Source organism: Chionomys nivalis, chromosome 5 (assembly GCF_950005125.1).
Source record: "Chionomys nivalis chromosome 5, mChiNiv1.1, whole genome shotgun sequence".
Taxonomy (NCBI): Eukaryota; Metazoa; Chordata; class Mammalia; order Rodentia; family Cricetidae; genus Chionomys; species Chionomys nivalis.
The window spans coordinates 59,412,720-59,427,975 of record NC_080090.1 but is presented as its reverse complement, the minus strand read 5'-3'; the positions used below and the strand labels follow the sequence as shown (position 1 = coordinate 59,427,975).

General features: G+C 38.5%; 1 protein-coding gene across 1 annotated transcript; it reads left to right on the top strand.

Annotated features, from left to right (window-relative positions):
- Nucleotides 1-2,856: 2,856 nt before the first annotated feature.
- Nucleotides 2,857-12,414, top strand: Tnfsf18 (TNF superfamily member 18). Its single transcript, XM_057769131.1, has 3 exons — nucleotides 2,857-3,006; nucleotides 9,535-9,568; nucleotides 12,062-12,414. The coding sequence occupies exons 1-3, from the start codon at nucleotides 2,857-2,859 to the stop codon at nucleotides 12,412-12,414; spliced, it is 537 nt and encodes a 178-aa protein (XP_057625114.1).
- The last annotated feature ends 2,842 nt before the right edge of the window (nucleotides 12,415-15,256 follow it).

Sequence of the window (15,256 nt, the reverse complement as noted above, 5' to 3'; positions counted from 1 at the left end):
CTTTCAGCCTGAAAAAAAAGTGGATAGAATTTATTTTTTCTGAATGTTTTTTATTTAATTTGTATTTTTGCAAGTATTCATGCCCTAACATATTCCTTAAGTTTTATTATTCCTCCAGAAAAAGTGTTTTTCTTTTGACATTCCTAATATGCCTTTTCAATAATTTCAACTTATCTAGATCTTTCTATTTTCTGAGATCCTGTATTAAATATAATATTAATTTGGGCATAGATCTCCCTGTGTGTAGAATTTTAATGGGGTTGCATGGCAAACTCTCTGGTGACTGTGTATTAAATATTCTTCCAAATCTCTTTGACAGGGGTGTATGGGAGGGATTGAATGGATGAAAGGGAAGGGAGAAATTATATAGTTATATTATAATCTCAAAAACAAAGGAAAAATATATTTGCTAGTTGGATTTAAGTTTATTTAAAATTTTTTATTTCCAACTATCTAAGCCAAAGGAGGTCCTAAATTAAGACAACTATTGAGTTTGGTATTCATTTGCCTTTGGCAAATCCTGAAATGTCACAAATTATTCTTTCTGTCTTATGCTAACAAGGTATCAGTTATGACTCAAAGTTTGAGAATGTCAGAATCCTTGTCTGCTGTCTCCTGTGCTGACTTGAAGTTCCATCATCTCAGAGTCCTGTTGAATGGAAAGATGCCCTGGAATGTATAGTCTTCTTCTCAGGAGAACTGTGTCAATTTTCTTCAGATACTGTCACAAAGCTAAAATAAGAATACACCCAAGCCCAGCCTTATCTGAAGGTGTACGTGGATTTCACTTGGACTAGTTTCTCATGTGAACACATCTCCACTGAAGTGAGTAAGCAGCAATTCCGTCTAACGTTTGGACAGGAGACAAGAAAGGAGCAGATGGGATGAGCAGGAAGGAAAGAGCTCTACTCGTCAGTGGTGATCTCAAGGTCTCTGATTGTGTAACTCAAGTGCAAGGGGTGCAGGATCAAGTGTCAGTATCGCATTCACCCCTGTGTGGTATTATCTAGTACATAGATATTAAAATGTCTGCTGTACTGAAGAGTGATTCTGGTGTAACCATCTTCCTCAAGAGTAGCTTATTGGTTAAGATACAATAAGGTTCAGTTGAAATTTGACAGCTCAGTAGGAACAACCAAAATAGTGTGGCACTAAGACAGATTTGACTTTGTTGCAAAATGCTATGGTTTCTGGGCTAGGATTTCCACTTCATCAGCCACTAGTGGTTTGAGGAACCCCCAATCTCTAGTATTCAGCTTCCTTTTTCATAAGCGAGGAGATTAAATGTGTTTCTTTCTGCTTTCAAAAACTTCTTGCTTTTTCCTCAGATTAAAAAAAAAAATACTGTCTCCAAAAAAAAAACTTTGTCTTTAATTAACTTCAATTGAATTATTTCCTATGAAAAATAATAAGAAATAGTCACTCTTTTCTAGGATTTTATAATGGAGTTTACCACCACACTTCTAAAGAGGGCAGAGACAAACTATCCTAACCCTTATGGGATATCTTTTGTAAGCTAAACTTTGTACATTTATTTTATTCTTGCAAAACTATTATGAAGTACAAACCTAGGCTCAGAGAACTCCACTAATGTGCATACAGTAAGTTAGGGATGAGCTCTGTTGGGCAATGCTCTCAGGTGTGTCTAGATTAAAAGCCCAGTAGGTTTCTAGCAAATGATACTGACATTCTGTAAGACATGCAATAATTTTGTTTTAGCAGATGAGGAGGCTCAGGTATAGAGAACAAGGGACTTCTTCAGTTTTATGCTAAATTGGCATTTTGATGTCAGGAGGGGAAAATAATCTCTATTTGGGGTTAAGGGCAGAGTACAAGTCAAGTCAAGGAAATAACCTTTTAAAGGATAATATTATTACTATTTGATACTAGCATTGGAATTTAGTTTCAGCAGGGTCAAGTTATGAGAAAATTGACCATTGTTTTATTCTCCAATATTTACTAAGTTCTAGTAATGTATTTGCAGGTTTTTAAAAATTTTTTAAGATTTATTTTGTGTATGTGAATGTTTTGCCCACATATATATGTATGTGTGTAATGTGAGTGTCTGGTGCCTTGGAGGTCAGAGAGGGCGTTGGGTCCCCTGAACTGGAGCGATAGATGGTTGTGCATCCCCATAGTGCTGCTGGGAGCTGGATGCAGATCCTTTGTAAAAGTAACAAGCAATCTTAATGACCAAGCCATCTCTTCGGCTCCAGTTGCAGCTTTCTTCAAGACTGTTTCAGAACAAACACATTTTGTAACCTAGAAAGTTAATTTTTTGTGACTATAGCTTTGATTTGATATTTTAAACTGCTATCAAGGTGTAACTGACAAATAAAAATGGTGTATATATAAAGCAGTGCATATGTAAAGTGTGCAATGTGGTGACTTCATGGGAACTCCATTGTTCAAACCGTGCATCCCTGCTGTCTAACTCTCTGCCCCATCCAGTCATTATATCTGCAGTATGATAAAACTTAGCTTTAAGTTTTATTTATTCTTATAAGTTTTTTTTCTTCTTCATTGGGAATAATTCTGGAGTATCTTCCAGCAGCTGAGGCTGGCTGTGCATGCACACAGTACTTCCTCTTGCTTTAGGAATGACTTTTTTTTTTCCTTCTGAACTTGCCTCATAGTGGCTTTTTTTTTTTCCCTCCCGTGTTTCTGTTGGCTCTAAGCCTCCCCATTCCTTTTGTAGTTTTGGCCCGCTGCCACGATGACTGTCAGTGCTCAGCAGTGTTCCAAAGGAAAACTCCACCTCCCACACCCACGACTTAATCACTATAAAACATGAATTGCATCGTTCATCCATCGCTTGTGCATATCTGCTTTCCAGAGCTCTCAGCCCATCACAGAATGAGTTCTAGCCTCGTGGAGGAAATGCCTTTGAGCCCGCCAAGTCCTCGAGGGGCACAGAGGTTCAGGAAACCATGGCTTTTATGCATGGTTCCTCTGCTGTTGCTGCTTTTCTATACCACGGGTGCACTGATCTTTACGTCACTCAAGGTAAGGTGGTAAAGGAACCTACAGGTGCTAATTACAGTATATAAGGGTTGTTTAATTGTTAGTCTGATTATTATTGTTGCCATTCAGCCTTGCTGAAGATAGTGGGAAGGAAGAGATCTGAGGGTACAGCGTAAAAAATTCCAATCTTGTAAGGACATGGCCCCTGAAACTCATCTGAATGTCCTGAGACAAAAGGCACTAGAGGACACAGAGTGCCCACTGTGGGCTTGATCTACATGGAACTACATGTTTAAACTGAGTCTTTTAAAGGTCTCTGTGGGGGTCCTTTTCCCTCCCTGGAACTCCACTAGTCTCATATTGGTAGACGAAGAAGAGACATGAAGCATGGTGCTCTTCTTCATGCGATTCCAGACAAGCAGTTGTCTCAATGGGGTAGGGATGCAAAATGATAGTGGAAGACAGAATGAAATCACAGGAAGCAAGAGCATGTGGAAGAGGGAAATGGTGATGAGCTAGAAGAAAGAAAATCTGGATTCCAGTTCTAGGTGAATCTCACTAAAACCAACTGCACGCGTGTGAAAAAGTTGTTTTGTTGTTCTGATTCTAGTATTTTAGGTTTACAACATGGTGTTTGGAGACTGGATCCGTTTACTTAATGCCCTGCTAGCTATAATTACATTGGTCAATAATTTACCTAAGTGTAGGGTACCACGTGTACCTGTAGTTTAGGAAGTCTAAAGCAAGGATGATGACTTTGGACTGGAGTGACCTGGGAAGGCTTCATGGAGGAAAGAAGAGAACATGTCTGTTTGGGAAGCCCCTGATGGTTATCAGGAATTTCCCAGTGAATTACAGTCTAAATTGTGGATCTAGATGGGATCTGTACTGGGAATGTATATATTTTAGGTTCTTTCTAGAAGTTTGCTTTCTGTTCCATGACAGCCAGGGCTACACAGAGAAACCGTGTCTCAAAAAACTACAAAAGAAAAAAAGAAAGCGTTTGACCAGAAGAAATGAAATAGGACTTTATATAATTCAGGAGTTAGCCCGTTACTTTAAAAGACTCTAAACCTTGGGCAGAATAAAGTGATGTATACCTGTGTAAGGAAGGGTTGGAGATAAGCATTTGTCTAAGGAGACCAACCAGTGATGGTTTTAAAGGTGTGGTTCTACACTGGCAAGACTTTGAGGAAAGGCACAGGAGGAAGTAGTGCGCTGTAGAGCCAAGGTTAGTTAGAACGCTCTGGTGAAAAGCTTCATAGGAACCCATTATTCTGTACTCTGTAACTGTGCAAGTGGATGAGAGGCAGAGAGAGTTCTAATCCCAGCCCTACAATTCCAAAGAAGGAACCAAGAAGAGAGCTTCTAAAGCAATGAATGTTGAGCCAAAGGGAAAGGACTATCAGTCTCTCAAGTGTGGAAAGTTTTGAAAAGGAGGAAGAATGAGAATAGCATTGATTTGACGTTGCTTTTTTTTTTTTTCCTGTAAACCCCCTCAAGTCTTATTAGTCAGGTGGTTCTGAAGTGTACTGAGTCTAGGTGTCAAAGAGTCCTGCTCTTTTGTTCCGAGTGACACCTTTTTCCAAAAGCAAACTGTTAATTCATGGTGTTTTGAGCTTTGATTTCAGATTATCCCCTCAAGAGAACACACTCCTTTCAATGAAGGGTTCCACCTCTAAAAATACCTGTGAGGATATTTCAATGAAGGGTTCCCCCTCTAAAAATACCTGTGAGGATATTTCAATGAAGGGTTCCCCCTCTAAAAATACCTGTGAGGATATTTCAAACTTAGGGAAGTAAACAAGGTTTTGGAGTCTAGTTTCCTGCCAGAATGCCAGACAGCCTAGTTACTATGGAAAAACCACTGGGCTTTAGTATTAGCTTGAGAATTACACTTTCCTTATTAGCTACAAAAAAAAAATTGTTGAGCAGAAAAATCTGAGTGGATGGCAGATGATAGTAACTTCCACCTTTGCATAGATAGGAACTCAGAATGTTTTTATATTTTTCTCCACTCCAATTTTCTCATGCAAATCTCCATTTATAAAAAAAATCCCTTCAGATAGTAATCTTTTTTAACTTGATTCCTTTCAGATCAGCAGAAATTTTCTTGGGAGATTTTTTTTTTCTCTCTCTCTTATAGAAGACATTAGTTAATAGACTATGCTCTGGGCTCAAGGAGTTTGGCCAAGTCCTCTGTGAAAGTAGTTCACAGCAGTTCCCTCTGAAGAATCCAGTGATTGAGGAAAGTCCCTTTCTTCAGTGAAATGAAGGATGGATAGGCTTCCAGAAGGGAAACTGGAATTTGTACAACTGTACTTGCAAACAAATAGAGTAGGGTTTGTTTCCGGACAGAGGAGGTTAGGATTAGTCTGAAGTCTATTTTGGCCAGTTTGAGACAAACCAAGTAATCTAGGATTAAACCAAAGTGAGGTTAGAAGACCAACTGACTCTTCTAAATGAAAGTAAGCAAAACTAAAAGTAAACCAAAAGGCTTGTGTGTAACTCTTTATAATATCACCAGAATTATAAATAGAAACAGCCTCTGTGAGTGGTAGGCTGAGTGTTTTGAATGAGACAATTTGGTTCTGGATCCCAACCTCGCCTCTTATCGGCCATGTGACCTAGGGCTGGTTACTTTGTCGTCACCGAGTCTTCATTTCCTCCCCCGCAGAAGGAACATGCTAATTCTTCTTCAAGGAATAATGAGGCAGGGAAGTGACTGACGTGCCTGACTCACAGTAGACTCTAGATAGGTGGTAGTGATTAATATTCATACCATCGTTAGTTAGAAGGTCACAATGAATACAGACTAGCAAGGCCAGTTAAAGCATGCGTGGTTTGTCTGACCTTATCCCTTCCTCAGTCAGAAGACCACAGTTTTCAAGCACACCGATGATTTTCCACTTCGATTTTCACTTATGGCAGTAGCTAAAGATGAGCTGAGTGGTGTTTTGTAACTCTAAATAAATATTAAAGAAGTTTGCAATTGACTTTCTGGATGTTTGTCGGTCAGTTCATTTGTCTATGGATTTAAGTTTTCTGTGTATTCTTACACATGGTAACAGTTGGGACACAATCCACAACATTTATATTTAGGTGCCAGTTTAATTGCATCATATAAGCAATAGTGTCTCTCTAGTTAGATTACAAACATCTTGAGAGGCAGCAATTATACATTAAATTTGTCTCTCTTACAACATTAGTATAATGTTGGGAATATAGATACGTAAGCTGTTTGTTTAATTCTTCATTATAACCAGTATCATGATCAAAATAACTGATATTTACTGAGTATATTCAGATAGAATGTCTGGAGAAGCCCTTCCCAAGAGTCAGCACAGTTATGTAGAACAACAGTTCAGTGAACTCTGCTATTATCCCTGGTTATTGGATGAGGAAATGAGTTTTTGGAGTCCCTGCTCTAAGTCTATCAGTCGTTCTAAATTGAATTTGGACATCTCGCCTAAGAAAAACCAAAATAGAATGAAATAATTGCAAGAGTAAAACTGATCTCAGGAAATCCAATTACTTATGGTTTTTAGATTTATGGTTTCCATAATTTTCTATTGTATCTCCTTATCAATAAAATACTTTTATTATAATTTCCAGCAGATGTGTGCCAAATAGTATCTCATATCTGAGTACAATACCATGGACACATAACAGACACACAAGATGGAAAGTCACTGTTCTAAAGGTTTAGCACAGATTTTCTAGTCTAAATCTACCTGTTTTAGCTAAGACGTTAAGTTTTCTATAATATATTCACACATGATACAGATATAACAAAATAATTGAAATACTGGTTTTTTGTGATTATGGGGTTCAAACTCAGAATCTCTACCTCCTTGTCACATTCAAAGCCCCAGTAATTTGATATTGTCTTTATTTTCTTAATTTTAGTTTTACATTTTATAAGATAGGAACTCAAGGTTTTATTCCAATCTAACTTGATTTGTGATTTTGACTATAACAATTGAAAATTACCTCACAAGGAAACATAGATAAAAATTTACCAGAGCATCTTTTTATATTCTTAATTGCCAAGGCACTTAATTATCACTATCATTGGATGGGGCTTCTCTTTAGAATTCAAATAATATTTCATTTCATCCATGTCTTTTCTTTTTCTCATTAGACAACTAAGCTCCAATGTCTTTAATTACATCTCGTTCCTTACACAAATTTGCTCACTTGCTTCTTTCTCTCATCACTACAATCCCATGTCAAAATCTGGCTATCAAAGGACTCCAACAATAACTAAATCCAGCAGTAATGGGTCTCTGAGAAAACACAAGGCCTTTTGAACATTCTTTATATGCTCGTGGCCACCAGCTTTAAGTGCGGTTTCTTGTTGCTATGGAAATGGTGTGTACTTCTCCAGTCCGTTCTTTCTCCTTCACAGACTACCTTACACCCTTGGTTCCTCTCTGAGCTTTCAGGAACCATTTTCCACCCTCTCTCAGTCGGTAGGGGAGAGGAAAGACGATATCTGCCAGTTGCCTGCATTTGTGTCCATACATTCTGTTTCCTTCATCTGCATGGATGCATTATCCGCGTCCCTGAACTCGCTCTCGCATGTCTCACCTGCTCAGAGCATTGCTGCAATTCTCGCCTGCCTCATTCGATTGGAATAGTCCCATCGAATGGCGACAAGCAAACTTGCCATCTCCTTCATATCAAACAAGCAAAGACAGAACCCCAAACAAAGGAACAACAACAACAACAAAAGCCTCTTTGACTTCTCACCCTTATCCAGGGCCCACTCACTTTTGCTAGCCTCCCATCTAGCAAATTTCCCAATTTCTCATCTCATCTTAAATTTATCCTGGTGAGACTTGTGCTCTTATCACATCATACAAACTATTACACAACTATTCTGTCAGAAATTCTTGTAGTAACCATGTTTTTAACTCCACCAGTCAAGTCTCTGCCCTCTTCTTTTTTGATCTATCAGTGACCTTTGACACCAACTGCTCAGTCTCCTCTCTAGAAGACTTTCTTCTCTTGGTTCCCAGACATCACACACTTCCATTCTTTTCAGACTCACTGATCTTCCTAGAGAATTCCTCCTCATTGTCTGACCTCTGAATATCAAAGGGTTCCAGTACTCATCTCTGTTACCCTCGTGGACTTGATGTTCGCATATAACGTCAGGTCTGAAAGCAGAGTCTCAGCATTGCATATCTAACCGCCTACTTGATATATCAGAAGCACAAATCAACACATCCACAACTCATGATTGGGCCTCTCTTACTTTATTTCTCTTAGTCATGCCCATCTTGCCAATTAACTTACTTTTTCCAATGATTGCAGTCCCAAATCTTGGCATTACCTTTGTTTCTTCCTATTGTCTCACACCAGTATTCCTGTCAAGAACACCAGCTACTTCTTGCTTTCTTTGAAATATAGCCTAGCTTGACCTAAAACCCAGGGTCCTCCTGTTTTAGTCTCCTAAGTGCTGTTATATATGGCATGCATCATGATACCAGACCAGCTGGCACAGTCCCTCTTTGCCAGCACCTTGGTCAGAGGCAGTGCGTTCCTGTTTTCAAGAGCTCCGGTCCGTGCTTAATTGTTTTCAGTGCTTTTGCCTTTCATCCTCTTTAGTTTTTTTTCCTAGCACAATAACTGGATAGATTCTTCAAAAAGAACATATACCTCTTTCCATATGTAAAAAAAAGTCTTTTGAGCACTTTGCTCCAAGGAAATGTATGAGTACCAAAAACTTTGATAGTTATGCCTTATTTTACTCTCAAGCATTTGACAACATTTAAGTGATTGCATTTGTAAACTAGTCATAACTAATGTCATCTTTCAGCATGTATGCTGTGGAGTGTGGTAGACATTTGAAACAGTTGTATCTGATTCTCAGTCATTGCATATGGCATGTGGTTTTCTAAACATTAATATTTCTAAAGTCAATTTATTGTTATTTTAAGTAAAGAAAAACATAAGCAGAGGTTTCTTTATCTTCTTCCCATATGTACCAGATAATCTTGGGAAACCATAGGGATATAGAGACTGTTGTTTGTAGTACACTAGAGGGAAAGAACACAGCTCCAATACTTGCCTTGTGGGTCAAAGTTAGATGAACAGAATGAGACACCAAATGAATGACCCCAAAGTGAATGAAAGATCCCCAAAGAGATCTGCTATCTTTCTTCTCATTGTCAAATCTATCATTCAATGATATCATTTTTAAAACTAAAATAATATTGCCCACCACGCTTTTCATGTGGTTTTGTCTCCTTATACAGCTGAATTTCAGTGTGTCTATTTACACCTCTTCCCTTGTATCCTAATAGCTCACTTGTTCACTTGCTTCTTCCTATCTCTTCGAAACACTAATGTCAAAGCTATTGTAAGTCAAATGTAGAGGACAGAGCCAGCCATCTGTAAAGGAAGCAAAGAAATGCAACAGGTCTCTATGTGTGGTGGGTTTTTTAAATTTTTTTTGCTTTGGATAGTAGTTTGCTACAGAATCTTTAAGTGCTAAATAATTCATGCAAGCAAGTGGCAACCGTGCCATCATCCTGACCAATTCTTCTTTTCCTTCTACAGGCAATTGCCAAAGAGCCCTGTATGGTTAAGTTCGGTGAGTAACCCGCCTTTCATTTTTCTTAGTTTCTGATGCAAGAAGGCATCTGTCAGTGCCCTCAAAAAACCTGTACAACTTTTTGTCCACTTTCCTTTATTTTTTTTAAATTATAATCACTCATTCTATACTAGGCCATCAGCCTAGTGAGAGCCGAGGCTTCCAGAGCTGAGCTATACTTGATAAGCCCACATTTGGTGACATGTGGATATGCATACAGTAGTCAGCTTTTGGTTTGGTAGTCCGTTAAAGATTCCTACCACTTTTCCTCAAAGTCCTTCTCATATTTCACAGATTTCTCATTTCTAATAGAGTGTATGGGAAACATTAATGCTGTGGGTAAGTACATAGAAGAGGAACAGGCACTTCCTCTTTGCTTCTGAGTCACTTTCCTTAACAGTCACCTGATAGCTGCTCAGAAAATGTATGAAAAACAGTGTTGCTGAGTGTTTTAGTTTCATTTCTGTTGCCCCAATAAAGTATGGCACAAAAAGCAAGCATCGGAGAAAAAGGATTTGTCTTAGTTCACAAGTGCAGACTATAGTCCGCCATGGCGGGGGAATAGTGGCCGCAGGAGCTTAGAGCATCCCATCACACTCACAGACAAGGAGGAGAAATGAAATGTATGCTTGCCTGCTTGCTCGCTTTCTTATGCTCAGTTCCATTTCTCTACCTTCTTATAGTTCCTAACATCTTGCCTAGGGGATGGTGCCAACAGTAGGGGGCTGGATTTTCTCACATCCTTAAATTTAATTAAGACAGTCCCTTATAGACCAACTCAGTGTGGACAGGTTTCACTTAGATTCTCTTCCTGGTGTCCCTAGGCTGTGTCAAGCTGACAGAAAAGCTAGCATCGCCTTGATGCCCAGGATATTCCTTAGGATATATTCAAAACATCAAGTGTATACATTTTTTGATTGTTCGTATGGTCAAACAAACACATTTATATTTGAGAGTAGATGATTTCTATAATTCAGTTTTTCACTCGTCTATCTTTTGCTCCAGTTTTTCAAAATACATTGGCTTTCAGAGCTTGGGGCATTCTTTGAATGTGTCCACAATTTTGTGTTTTGTTTTGCCAGTGAAAGGAATAGAATAATGTCTGAAATTTCTCCTTGTTGTGATAAAAATGATGCTAAAGTGCTCTTTTTAAAAAAATTCCATAATTGAATTAAATAGGAAAAAAAGCTATACTTGTTCCAAGAGATCTGCTTCCTGTGTGCCAATGAGGAGAAATACAGAGTTCGCTGGGGATGCTGCGAGTCTTTGCTTTTTTCTCTAGTCATCAGTCCTTCATTCTCCTCCAGCATCTACCTCCAAGTCTTCTACTAGCTATTTCTGTATGAAAGGGAATTTAAGCCAGTGTTACTTCTTCTAGGGCTTTGCCCTCTATAACTAAAGTTATTGAGTATTAGAGAAAAGAACTTTGAACCAGTAAAAGCATCTCTTGGGGCCTTGAAGTTACATAGTTGTACATTCCCTAAGATTAGGGAAATATGTAAGTGTAGTACATAGGAAAGGAAAGACTAAATTTGGACACATTATCCTGTGTGGCAGTATTAGACAGGGGTAGTTATATTTAATTAGATGAATTTATTTCTAGTGACAAAGTCATCAGTGTACCAGTAGATATTTGGAAGTAAACTAGATAATGATATGTGGAATTGAAAGTGATATGAAGAAATACATTTTAGACACAAAGCATCAAATTCAGAAACAGATCTGTCAACCAGTTTAGAGATATTTACAGATGCTGAGGGGGGAGGACCACTTGAACTCATCAATTTGAGCCCAGATTATGCAATATACCAGGACTCCCATATCAAACAAACAACAACAACAACATAAAACTAGAACTCATTCATTTGAGCACAGTTTGGGCAATACAGCAGGACTCCCGTGTCAAAATAAAAAGTTTTAGAGTTCACACTATTCTAAAAGTTCACGGTGATGGGAATATAGTAATTGGAAAAATAGAGAATGCTTATTATCAAAGAAGTCGTATTTAAGTGGATGTAAGACAATAGAAAAAATGGTCAAATTAATTTATAATAAGCTTCTTCCTAATACTTTCTATGAAGAAAATTAAAGCAGTATAGAACAAGGGAGTCACAGGAGAGCAATGTTGCATGTAGACTGATTAGGGAATGTGTCATTGGTAAACCACCACTGAGTAAATACTGTTCATATAAGAAAGACATGGAGATACATGAATTATGAGCAGTCCTTATTCTAGTCTTGCTGTGTGGTTCCTCTCTCCTCTCCCTCCCTTGTTCATTCCTATTACCTGGGAAGAGGTACAGATCCATGAGGATCTGCAACTTCTCTGAAACAGAGAAATGGTTGATTCTCACAATCTATTTAAAATATGGTCTGAAAAAACTAGCATAGACCAGGTAAATTAGTATGTAGGTAGTAAAGAACATACTGCGACCAGGTAGAGGATGAAGTAATAATGATTTCTTTTTTCCCTTCATTTTCAATTTCTTATAGAACTATCATCTTCAAAGTGGCAAATGACGTCTCCTGAACCTCTTTGTGTCAACATGACATCTGACGGGAAGCTGGGGATACTTCAGCGTGGCGAGTATTTAATCTATGGACAAGTGACTCCTTTTGCTAAGAAAGACATAAAAAACTCTGCTGAATTTATAGTAGAGATAATTAAAGATGGAAATGTCTTACAGTCTGCAACAAATGACTTTCAAATTCTAACTATAGGAGGGATTTATGAACTGCATGCCGGAGATAGCATATACTTGAGGTTCAACTCTGATGACCATGTTCGAAAAGATGATACATACTGGGGGGTTGTTTTAATGCCAGATCTCTCATTCAGCTCCTAGAGATTTAGCTTGGTCTCATCACCTTCCTCAGTGTACCCAGAGATGCTGTTCAGTGAATTGGAGGGGGTTGCTTGTTTGAATGCACACAGTTTGTGGCACCTTACAAATCAACACAAACATAACCTCTTGGCATCATAAGACTTTAACCCTCATATCTGTCTGAGGAAGATTCAGTGCGTGGGCCAAATCCCTGATGTTAGATCTGGAAATAGAGTTTAATAATCCATGATAAAATGAGTATTCCAAAGCATATCTCTCTAACTCTTGAATCTCTGGGTGGAAAATGAGGTCCTATTTCCATGGGAATCTTACTTGGTTTTCACAAAGGGTGGTTTGCAGCAGCCTGGCCTTCTTCTCATCATAATTTCCTTGAGCTGTTTACCTTAATCCCTTCGTACTCTCACCTTCTGAGAGCCTCCTAATGAAAAGCTGTCAGATTGGTGGGGTGGCCACGATATGCCAAGAGCACCCCCTTTTACACGTGATATTTTTAGAGGACAGAGAACACTTTGAAAGCTATTGGGACAGAAGTGGCGATGGCATGGAATGAAATTTATCTGGAGAATTTTTCTTGATTTTGTCATCCTCAGGATGCAGGTTCATCCTGAACTTTCACGTAAGCCTCTATTGCTTTTGTGTGTATGTATGTATAAACACTGCAAATAGTAAAATGAGTTTGCACTAGCAGTCATTAGATTTAGCCCAAGAAATTGGTGTTTCTCTAGTGCATTATGTAATGATTCCAAATTTTTAGTTGGTGTTCCCCAATTGACAAATACATTGGTTTTCCTATACTATACAACTCTATGATGTTAATGGAGTAGATATTTTTAGAAAAAAATTGAACAATGATAACATGGACAGATGGATCATAAGACTCTCACCTCAACTCCTAACTCACAATGAATTGAGTGGGGTTTTGCCATTCACATGGTCCCCGATTTGAAACTGGTATTTTCTACTGTCTCATTATACATCTCTAAAATGGAATAAATTCAGCTTTCAAATGGATGCATCGCCTTTACCCCAAGGTGGCCAGAATGAAGCGACGAGAGCCTTTCTTTACCAGCAGACATTTTCCTCTTCTTGCCTGGAGCAAGAAAAGCCAGGACCCTGTTGGAAGAGCATGCTGAGGTCTCAAAGTAATGAAGAACACTCATGTTCAAATTTTGGATTCTGCTAAATTTAACCAGCTTGTGAGTTCTTGTTGAAAAGTATTTTAAACCAATTTATAATATTTATGGGTATTTGTGAAAAACTGTATTATAATTATGTTTTATATAGGGCTAATTTAAAAATATCTTTATTGTATGTAACAAAAATACTTATTGTAGGCTAAGCTATTTCTTATTTTTTTATGAATACTTGCTGAGCTGAATTGCTAAAGAGTACAAAGACCCTTGTGTCTGCATATCTTCTCAGGAAATTAAAATTATGTCATATGTATTTATAGAAACCTGTTAGTGTTGATATTTGATGTGTTGCAAGCAGCCCTGTGCTGGCATGGGCTAACACTACTTCATAAAAACTGATTGTTTAATTCCTTTGAATTGTGCAGTTTGGGAACTTTTATGCCATGGAGGTTGACAAACACTACCAATGGAAGCATTTCTTTTGGAAAACTGGTTTACTAGGACACCATTCTTTGTAAAAAGGTGTGCATGTGTGTTTTGTGTGTGTGTGTGTGTGTTTGTGTATGTGTGTGTTGTATGTGATTGTGTAGGTGTGTGCACATATGTGTTGTGGGAGAGCCTGTTCATATATGTATGTACTTGTGGGTGGCATACTGAGTGTCTTCCTTAGCTGCTCTCCACCTTAGTCTTTGGGACAAGGTCTCTCACTGAACCTGGAGCTCATTTATTTGGCTTGGCTGGACCACCATTTGGCTCTAGGGATCTGCCTATTGCTGCTTTACCTCACCACCCACAGGTCTTCGATTACAGATGTGTACCACCATGTCTGACTATTACATGTGGTTTGGGGATCTGAACTCCAGTCCTTATGCTTACATAGCAGGCGTGTTATCAATGGAGCTATTTCTTTGAAACTTAATGATGTCATTCTGCCCCAGCCTCATTCTTAGGACAATCAAGGCAGACAAAATGACGCCATGATATTGTCACACTCCCAGCAAAGGTTCAAAAGCATTGTGATTCTTTTAGAAACCAGAAGAGGTTTCCATACTTCAGACAGAGGGATAGCTACCAACATACTGCATCTGAATTTCTCCCAATGTTATCATTTCAGCCTTTGCTTCCAATGTATACTCAGTTCCTTTTCTGTATTTTAAGGCTATAATAAAGTGTGTATTTTTAACTGTACTGCAATTGATTTGTCCTTTGGTTATTGGCAAGTTAGTGATTTAAAGAGCACATAATTACATCAGAGAAATCCTTGCTCATACAGACACATCTTGGCAAGAAATGTCAGGACTTGCAAGAGTGAGAGTTGGGTGCAGTTAGTGTTGGCCTCGACTGCCTCTATTCCTGATGAGTCAGGCAGTTCCACTTTCTGACTTCTACCTTTCTCAACTACTCCACCCTGCCAAGGATCACCCATTTGAGACTCAGCTCACACTAATAGCCGTTTGCCTTCCACTTTCCCTCATCCAGGCTGTAGCTAGTGTTACAAGACTGCAGAGGAGCATCTGGTTGTACGATAGCAGTTAGTAAAAAAGTGATGCAAGCCCACAAACTATTCTAACAAAGCAAATCCCTTAGATGAGGTGTATATGTAGATCTTGGAGAGGAAATGTTTGCCTTGTTCTATCCTTATGAGACAGTTTCACTGAGGGGAGGCATTTTTGCTTATTAGTTAGGAGAAGCAGAAATATGACTGGCAA